The sequence below is a fragment of the Entamoeba dispar genome, genomic scaffold, assembly GCF_000209125.1.
Source record: "Entamoeba dispar SAW760 scf_1105229458445 genomic scaffold, whole genome shotgun sequence".
Classification (NCBI taxonomy): Eukaryota; Evosea; order Mastigamoebida; family Endamoebidae; genus Entamoeba; species Entamoeba dispar.
In genome coordinates this window covers 2266-11110 of record NW_001853196.1, presented here as the reverse complement: position 1 = coordinate 11110, position 8845 = coordinate 2266, and the positions used below count along the sequence as shown (strand labels likewise).

The window sequence follows — 8845 nt, the reverse complement described above, 5'->3', positions numbered from 1 at the left end:
ACCAATGATTTCATCTTTTACATCTGTAAAAACTGATCAATTATATAAAACAACATTACATAGATTTAAATTATCATCTCGAGCTGATCTTGAATTATTAAAAAAGAAAGATATGAATACATATATTTATACAGATATGGCAGGTGATTTTATTGCACAATATAGTAATGGTCTCTTTTTACAGATGAATATTACAAAAGGGTTAAGTGAATTCAGAGAAAAATATTTAAGTATTGTTATTGATTTAACTTTACAAAGAGAAGAACTACAATGGTGTAAAGCTTATCTCATAGGATTATTAATTCTTTGTGAAACAAGGAATTCATTATCTGGACTTAATGTTTACACTGTTCAATCAACTACAACAAGTTGTTCTATTTTTCAATTAAATAATCAATATTTTAATAATCCAACACATGATGATTTTAAAAGTGCTATTAATTTCATTGAAGAATTAACTCCTTCAGAAACTAAATCAATTACTGATGTTGTGATTACTCAATTTATTCCATTTGACTTAACTACTGATGTAGTATTTGCTACTCAATCAAGAACAACAACACTTTATATGAGTAAAAAATTTAAAACACATTATATCTTTTGTGGAGAATTATTAAATTTATATTCAGCATGGTGTCTTAATACATGTAATAGATATTTTGATCTTGTAGGTCCAAATAGATTAAGTGATTTAGAAAGAGGAATTTGGGGATTATATTCTGCTATTGTAGCACGTAAATTATCATTAACTAAAATGGAAATTGAATATGAAAATATGGAAGAAACATTAGATATTCTTGATTTAGGATCAAGTCAATCAACACCAAGTTTTACATATATTGATGGAGGTGTTGTTAAATTATTTTTCCCAATGAATAAAAAGATTAAAGCACCAATTAAAGTTCATTCATTATTTAGAAATGAAGAATTTGGTACAGAAGAAGTCGAAGATAAAATTATTGATATGGAAATGGAATTTAATGAAGATCAATCTTTTATTTCAGAATATAACCAATTACATGCAATGGGATCAAAAGAATTATTGGTTATGGCAACAGAACATCGAGTAGCATCAACGTATTCTGTTCTTGATTCATCACCAACAGTATGTTGTTATTTTAGTTATTCACAAAGTAAACCATTATCTGATAAAATACCTACTGCTGAATTACAATTAATATCAAGTAGAACCCCGATAGATAATCCAAAACCAGAACAAGGAGATTATGAACCAGATGATAAAATTAAACATTTTATTACTTCAACATTAAATAAATTAAGTGAAATGACATTTGCAGGAGTTGTTACTGATTTATTGACAATTGATTATTCTAATTCATGTGTAATTATATATCTTGCAAAAACGATTGTAAATAAAGCATCACGTGATTTAAAATATATCCCATTTTATGCTGATTTATGTGTTTCATTATCAATATTCATTTCTTCAAACTTTACACAAACATTATTAAATTTACTAAATATTGAATTTAATGTAAGAAACACATCAGAATCATATTTACTTTCAAAATCAAATTCATTATCTCCTGAAGTTATTCAACGTATTCTTTCTCAATCACATATTCGTTTTTCAGCCATTATTCGATTTATAGGACACTTAAACCTTAGAGGATTTTTACCTTCTTTCTTTATGATAACTGTTATTAGAGAATTACTTAAAGATTGTACAGATCAATCATTTGAATATTTAAATCTTTTACTTCGAATTATCGGTGAAGTTTGGGATTCTTCAAATGATATTTCATTTATGATGGACGAAGCATTTGAAACGATTGAATATACATTAAGTCATCCACAAGGTATTTGTAATAGAACAAAATTCATGTTAATGGTTTGTCTTTATTTTTAAGATAACTTAATAAATAACATAAAACTAATTCTCTACATAGGACTTAATAGATCTTAGAGAAATGAATTGGGCTAAACAAAATAAGAAACCTCCTTCATTGGCTAAGCCAGGAGAATCATTTGATCCTTCAATGCAAACTATAGATGAAGAAGCCCGACTTAATGAAACTGAAGGTTCTTTTATTGATGACGCTTAAATTGTTTGTGATAAGAAATAACTTTTCTCCACCCAATTCCATATTTCATTTTTTTTAGTAATTCATAAATTACTTTAATTAAATAATAAATTGCTTCATTGAAAGTATCAAAAAATAATAATAAATTAAGTGTAATGTCAATTAATTCGTTGGTTAAAAATAATTATTTATGATTAAACAAGTCATTTTTTTTACATCATGTTTATACTCATAAACTTTATTAAACTGAATTCATGAAAAAAATTACTACAAGATTAAAACAAACATAAAAAGATTATAACCCCTATTGTTAAATTAAAATAATTAGTAGTAAAAATAAACTCATACCTCTTCGTTGTTGTAATTAGTGTTTAACTTTTTGAGGAGTTGGCAATTAGATCGTTTCATTGGGAATTATGTCATTAAACAAACGTTATTGTCTAATAAAAAAACTTAACTAACTCGTTTGTTACTAACAAAAGTTAAAAATAATGTTATATGAAGTAGTGACTCATAGAAATAATTATCATTTAAAAGAACATTCAAATATTTTTTTTCTTTTTTAGTATTTAAATATATTCAAATATTATATTATGTTAATGACTCTTGGATTAAACTATTATATGAATAAATAAGTGTCATTAAAAAAATCACATAAATTAATATACCAACTAAACGGAGAAATCCATTTCTATTTCGTCCTTTGAAAATACAAAATCTACATTATCATCTATTTCTAATATCCCATCACCCTCACTATCTTGTTGAAATAAACGAGGGTGGTGGTGATCAACATTCCGATTATCATCTTCAGTACATGGAGTAATTTCTTCAATAATATCAAGTATTCCATTTCCTCCTCGTGACTCTTTTTTAACAACCATCTTAAAACTAAATTAAACTGGAGAATCAAAGATGAGTTTAAGTTTTTCAGTAATTAAAATAATGACGTTATATTCAAAAGAAAAGACAAAAGAATGATAAAAAAAAAAAAGAAAATGGTAAATAACTAAAAAAAAATAAATAAAGTAAATAATTAATTGTGGGAAAGCTGTTCAAATACAGGAAGTCTGTTTGAGTCTTCATCAGTAGAAGAAATATCTGAAAAATTTTGGGTTTGAGGAATATCTACACAATCAGATACAGGAGAAGGTTCTCCTGGTAATACATGAATAAATCGACATCTACTTCCATATTTACAAGTCCCTGTCTGATGAAATGTTTGACAAATCTCAGTTTTATAACGAGGGTGTCGTTGTACTGGTCTTAACTCTTTCTCACCATGAGCAAATTGACATTTATTTCCATACCTACACGTTCCTGTTTCAACAAATGAACGACAAAGTTCTGTTTTATATAATGAAGTATTAATAATACCATTTGTATTAGGACCTCCTTCACAAGTTGTAGAAGTAGATAATGTTGATCTTCGTGGTGAATGAGAAAGACCAGGGGTAGAAGGGGCACTTGTTGTTGAAAGTGATTGAAAGAGTTGGTCCCTTCTTGAAAGGATTGGAGAAGCATTAACACTTCTTGAAGGTCTATATGGTTCAGCATATGGAGAAAATGTAAATCCTAAAGATGTAAAAGAACCACAAGGAGACTCTTGTTTTGATTCGGTTAGAGTAGATTGGTAAAGTCCTGAACGGTGGTCTTCCTTTGATTTCTTCATGAATTGAAATATTTGAATATGTTTAACTTCTTTTCATTTTTATAATTTTTTCTTACCATTATTTTCCCGTTTTTTTCCGTTTTTTTAATCCTCCTATTTTTTATCATTTTTTATTTTTAGAGAATTTTCTGAACTTTATATATTTTTGATAAGCTGTTTTTTATAAAAATTCTTTTATTTTTCGGTTGTTTTAGGTTTTCTATATTTAAACTAAATAGAATCTATTATTCATTTTTTTAATGGAAAAAATCGGGATATTTCTTTTAAAATAAATTAAAAGAAGAAAAAGAGGGGTTCATTCATATCAAACGATAAAGAAATTCTTCTATTTTTATTTTAATGATGCAAACACGTATTTTCCAATAAAAATATTTAAAATAAAATTATTAAAAAATAAAATGGTTGCATCTTTATTAGTCATCTAGACATAAGGCTCCTTCTTGTTTCCATGTATCTAGAGTTATTACTTTTCCAATATTTTCTTTGTCAAGAAGATTTGCCCCAAGCCAAGAAGCAAATTTTCTATTATCTTCAGCAATTACATTTATTTTGAAATTTAAGAGTTGTTGGATATCAGTTTCAATACGTTCTTTTAATCCTTTTATTAAACTTCCTCCTCCAACGAATATAATTTCATTAGTACATCCGTTTATACTTCTTAACACAGTTGCGATCATCTGACTTATTCCATTACAATTCATAGCACATAGTTGTGGATTAAACATTGGTTCAAAGCATTGAACTCTTGAGTTTCCAATTGTTAATGAAGTTCCATCTGGAAGAGAATAATTGACAGATGGTATTGAAGAATTAGGATCAACTTGAATATATCCAATAGCTTCTTTAATTTGTCTTGCTATTTCTTTTTCACTAGAAGTACTTCCAAGAATAATGCCTTCTTTAGAAAGTAAAGTCATTAATGTTTCAGTACATTTAACTCCTGCAATTGGTAATTTTTGTGAAATGTCCTTATAAACAATTCCATTAATTACTGGAATTACCCATGACATCATTCCTCCAATATTTACAATAATACAACTTTGTTTATTATATAATCTAGAAATGGCCTGTGCTTCATCAACAAATCTTATTGATTGAATTCCTTCATTAAATAACATTTCAGAGATATTTATCTTCATTTGTAATGGAGTTAACCCATTTGTTACAACAACAGTAGGATGCCCTTGTGCAACTTCCACTGAGTGTTTCATAATTGATCGTAAACTATTATAATCAATAGGTTCTTTTTGCATTGGATATTCTAATGATAATATACCTCTTTTGTCAATGGCTTCATCTCCAACATATAAATCTTGTTCAACAAATCCACTTGTTTGATGTAAATTTTTTCCAACAACAGTTGGTGTTAATATTGATGGATTTCCAACACTTTCAAATCCAGATTTAATGGAACAACTTCCAATATCTATAATAAAATGTTCCCCTGGTTTTCCTTGAACTGGAATAAATGAATTTTTTATTTGTGGTTGAATATATTGTTGAACTGTTGGAAATTGTTGTTGAACGTTTCTTTCTTGAATACTAAAATTAAATACAGATTGAACTAAAGTGGTATTATGATAAACTGCAATAGCATAATTACCTTTAATAGGAGGAACATAACTTACATCATACTGTCCATTTCCTAGATCAGTAATGTCCCCAATGATTTTAACATCATTTGGACCAGCAATGTAAGCTGCAAAAGGTTCTCCTCCATGATTAATTGTTTGACCATATGAATCCTTAGCAAAAATTGTGAAACTTTGTTTCTCATTTACATAACCTCCTTTAATTCCATTACCTTCAATTATGCATTTGTTTAAGTCTAATGAACTAGCTTCTAAGATATGTAATTTCCCTATTTGTTCAACTTGTTTATCATTTACATAAACAGCAATAAGATAATTACCAGCATATGGTGGTGTAAATACAATATCATAAGTACCATCATGAAGGTCAGTTACTTCTCCAATAATTTTAGTATTATTTGGACCAGAAATATATGCTTCAACTTTATCACCACCTTTTTTTATTTTACCAATAATATTCTTAGTTAATACACCAAAAGTATATTTATTATTTTGTTTTCCATCTAGTAGCCTTGATAACTCACATTTACTTGCATCAGCAGGTAACATTTCATTAGGATTTTCTTCTGGAAGTTTACTTTCTTCTGTTGCGAGATTATTTTCTTTAGCAATATTATCAAGATAATAATTAACAACATCAGAATCAACGGGTTTAGAAGAAAGTCTTGATAGTAATTTTGGACTAATCACTTTACTGTTAACACATTCTTCTGGGAATGTCTTACCAAACTTATCAATTAACATATTTCTCATTTCCATCATTTCAGTATGATCTGGAAAATATGGAGAAGCATATAAAATAGCACCACACGCTGATTTTAATTCTAAAGGACATATCCTTTGTGTACCAATAATTTCTGAGTTTTTCATTAATTCATCAATGGTATCAATTAACTCCGTTAGTGCTTCATTTTTGTAGTCTTCTTGAACTAATAATGTACACTTATCAAAGGCTTTATCTCGTTCATTGTTTTGGAGTAATTCTATTATTTGTTTTTTAAAGGTTTTAGAGTGGGTCTGGTATTTCTTTTGTTGTGCACTAATTCTTCGGAGAGCACATTGACACCTAATCATAAATTCATTACCATTAAACTGTTTTTTAAAGAAGTTCATTATCTTGAAATGTTATTTTATAGATTAAATACCTTTTCTTTTATAAAAAATTTCCTCAAAATATTGTTGAGATTAAATAATTTTTAAACAATCTCTTTTTTTTTCTGTTTTTCATTCGTCATTCATGTTTTATATCTCTTTTCCTTTTTTTATTCTCTGTTAATCATTAAAATTAATTAATATAAAAACATAAATTGTAATGATTAATTCTTCCCATTTTATTTAAAGATTCTTTATTGAATTTGTTTTTAAAATTTTTTTGTTATTATTCATTTTTTGTTATCTTCTATTTCTTTTCAAAATTTAGATGAGAAGAATAAAACATTTTTAAAAATGATTATAATTATTCATTTTTTTTTCAGATTTTGTTATAATCTAAACTATTTTTATCTAAAACAAATTAATTAAATTAATAATTATTTAGTTTATATTATTAATTTTATAAAATAAATAATAATGATATAATTTTAAAAACTTACTCAAATTGTTTAATTATTTAAAAAAATGTAATTTATTAATTTTTAATTTAAAGTTTGGTTTTTCTTCTGTTGTATTGTTAATTTTGGTTGATATTGTTATTTTCTCAATAAAACTTCTTTGGGTTTTTGTTAATTAGAATTTCCATTGTAACATTGAAGTATATTATATTTGTAAAATATCTTTAATTATATAACTTCCAAGGTTTTTTCGTTAGTTATTAATTTATACTATTTTACAAAAAGTAAACAAGTTTTTAAACATGCAATATTTTTTTGTTCAATATTGATTTTATTATTATTTTTTATTTATATTCATCACACTTTATCTTAAATGAAGAGATAAGTTCTGTATTAATGTAATAGGTAACTTAATATCTATAACAAGTCTCTACTTAACTTTTTTTTCAAAAAAATTTATTTATTGGATTTGTGTAATATATAGTTTCATTACAAAAGAGAATTATGATTATATCAAATTGTTAAAAGTTATTCAAAAATGAAATATTATTTCAGTTATTTTTTGAATATATTATAAACATGAAAACCAACATTTTACTTGTATTTTTTTACTTTAGAATATAGAATTTAATTGTTTTCACTCAGAGATTTAATAGTTGTTTTATGCTTCATGGAAAAAAGCCCGTTTGAATATATTCTTAATATAAGAAATTCCTATCATCATAAAACATAAACACATAACTAATCCTAAAAGAGAGCCAATAGAAATAAAGACAATGTCTCTGCTTGCCAAAGTATTCGCTTGACATCTACCATTTGATACATGATAATCAAGTTTACATTCAACACATCCATCAACATCACAATTTTTACAATTTTTATCACATAAAACACATTTTCCTTTACTAACATAATAGTTCTCAATACATAAAGAGCATGTTGTTAAATTACAACTATTCTCTGCACAAAATGGACATGGCGGGGCAATACACTTTCCATTTTTTTCAGTATACGTTGGCATACAAGTTCTACATCCATACCCATCTTCACATGTTGATGTACAGTGTGAATCACATTTTAAGCATTTATTTGATAGAAAATAATATTTATCTTCACACGAAACACAACCAATTTCATTTTCACATTTTTTACAACCTTTCTCACAATCTATACAAATACCATTTTTAATGTACTGAGTTTGATTACATTCTAAAGCAATGGCAATGTAAAAGATTTGAGTTATAACCAACAAAGACATTGTTTTAATCAAATAATAAGTTAAGTTCTATAAGAAAAGAAAAAAAATAACCAAATAAGTTAATAACCTTTTCTGAAAATAGAGTTGAAACATATTGAAATTATTATTAAATTCCATCGAATGAAAAAATCTTATTATTAGAAAAAATAATGAGTGAAAACTTCAAACACTCACCCTATTCTAAAAATCAATTCCCAAAATTATTTACTGTTTTATCAGATATTCATGGAACTCATAGACAATTTACATTACCAAAGACTAATTATTTATTGTTGTGTGGAGATTTTACAATTAGAGGATATGGCATAAAAGATTTTATTCAATGGATTGAAAATCAACAAATTGAAGTACTTATTTCTGTTCTTGGAAATCATGAAAGAAAACAACAAATTAAAGTGTTAGAAAAAGCTAAAGGTAAAATTAAAGAAGTACATGTTCTTGATGGGAATTATCTCCGTATTAATGAATTTCAATTTATTGGTTCTGGATATAAATTCCATATTCACCAAAAAGAAATTAATAAAGTTAATCCAAAACAGCCTTTAATTTGTCTCTCTCATGAACCCCCTTTTAATATGATGGATTATGGTATTAGAATGAGACAATTAATAAACGGAGAATTTTTTCATGCTGGATCAAAAGTAGTTCAACAATTTATTCAAAACATCAACCAGATCTTCACTGTTTTGGACATTGTCATTCATCTCATGGAATATGTAAAGTTGGAA

The 8845-nt window shown here is 26.2% G+C and overlaps 5 protein-coding genes across 5 annotated transcripts in view, besides 11 other annotated features; 2 read left to right on the top strand and 3 right to left on the bottom strand.

Moving 5' to 3' along the window:
- EDI_287250 (uncharacterized protein) overlaps window positions 1-2066 on the top strand; it is a gene marked incomplete at both ends in the record, with an annotated part of 2428 nt that extends 362 nt beyond the window's left edge. Inside the window, 2 exons of the mRNA XM_001733211.1 lie at window positions 1-1852; window positions 1911-2066. The exon at window positions 1-1852 is cut by the window's left edge and continues 362 nt beyond it. Of these exons, the coding sequence (XP_001733263.1) occupies window positions 1-1852; window positions 1911-2066 (2008 nt within the window). The remainder of the gene's footprint in view (window positions 1853-1910) is intronic.
- A 47-nt stretch (window positions 2067-2113) lies between these two features.
- Window positions 2114-2158: a sequence feature (AT_rich).
- Window positions 2159-2589: 431 nt separating this feature from the next.
- Window positions 2590-2640: a sequence feature (AT_rich).
- A 364-nt stretch (window positions 2641-3004) lies between these two features.
- Window positions 3005-3081: a microsatellite.
- EDI_287240 (tristetraproline, putative) lies at window positions 3082-3717 on the bottom strand (the record flags this gene model as incomplete). Its single annotated transcript, XM_001734659.1, has 1 exon — window positions 3082-3717. One exon carries the CDS (start codon window positions 3715-3717, stop codon window positions 3082-3084), a length of 636 nt encoding a protein of 211 aa, XP_001734711.1.
- Window positions 3718-3744: 27 nt separating this feature from the next.
- Window positions 3745-3835: a microsatellite.
- Window positions 3836-4078: 243 nt separating this feature from the next.
- Window positions 4079-4117: a sequence feature (AT_rich).
- Window positions 4118-4130: 13 nt separating this feature from the next.
- EDI_287230 (actin, putative) lies at window positions 4131-6422 on the bottom strand (the record flags this gene model as incomplete). The annotated part of the gene is made up of 1 exon (XM_001734658.1): window positions 4131-6422. One exon carries the CDS (start codon window positions 6420-6422, stop codon window positions 4131-4133), a length of 2292 nt encoding a protein of 763 aa, XP_001734710.1.
- Window positions 6423-6587: 165 nt separating this feature from the next.
- Window positions 6588-6618: a sequence feature (AT_rich).
- Window positions 6619-6637: 19 nt separating this feature from the next.
- Window positions 6638-6700: a sequence feature (AT_rich).
- Window positions 6701-6737: 37 nt separating this feature from the next.
- Window positions 6738-6781: a sequence feature (AT_rich).
- A 12-nt stretch (window positions 6782-6793) lies between these two features.
- Window positions 6794-6952: a microsatellite.
- A 108-nt stretch (window positions 6953-7060) lies between these two features.
- Window positions 7061-7095: a sequence feature (AT_rich).
- Window positions 7096-7165: 70 nt separating this feature from the next.
- Window positions 7166-7214: a sequence feature (AT_rich).
- Window positions 7215-7520: 306 nt separating this feature from the next.
- Window positions 7521-8117, bottom strand: EDI_287220 (uncharacterized protein; the record flags this gene model as incomplete). Its single annotated transcript, XM_001734657.1, has 1 exon — window positions 7521-8117. One exon carries the CDS (start codon window positions 8115-8117, stop codon window positions 7521-7523), a length of 597 nt encoding a protein of 198 aa, XP_001734709.1.
- Window positions 8118-8266: 149 nt separating this feature from the next.
- Window positions 8267-8845, top strand: part of EDI_287110 (uncharacterized protein) — a gene marked incomplete at both ends in the record, with an annotated part of 792 nt that continues 213 nt past the window's right edge. Inside the window, one exon of the mRNA XM_001733210.1 lies at window positions 8267-8845. This exon is cut by the window's right edge and continues 213 nt beyond it. Coding sequence (XP_001733262.1) covers window positions 8267-8845 — 579 coding nt within the window.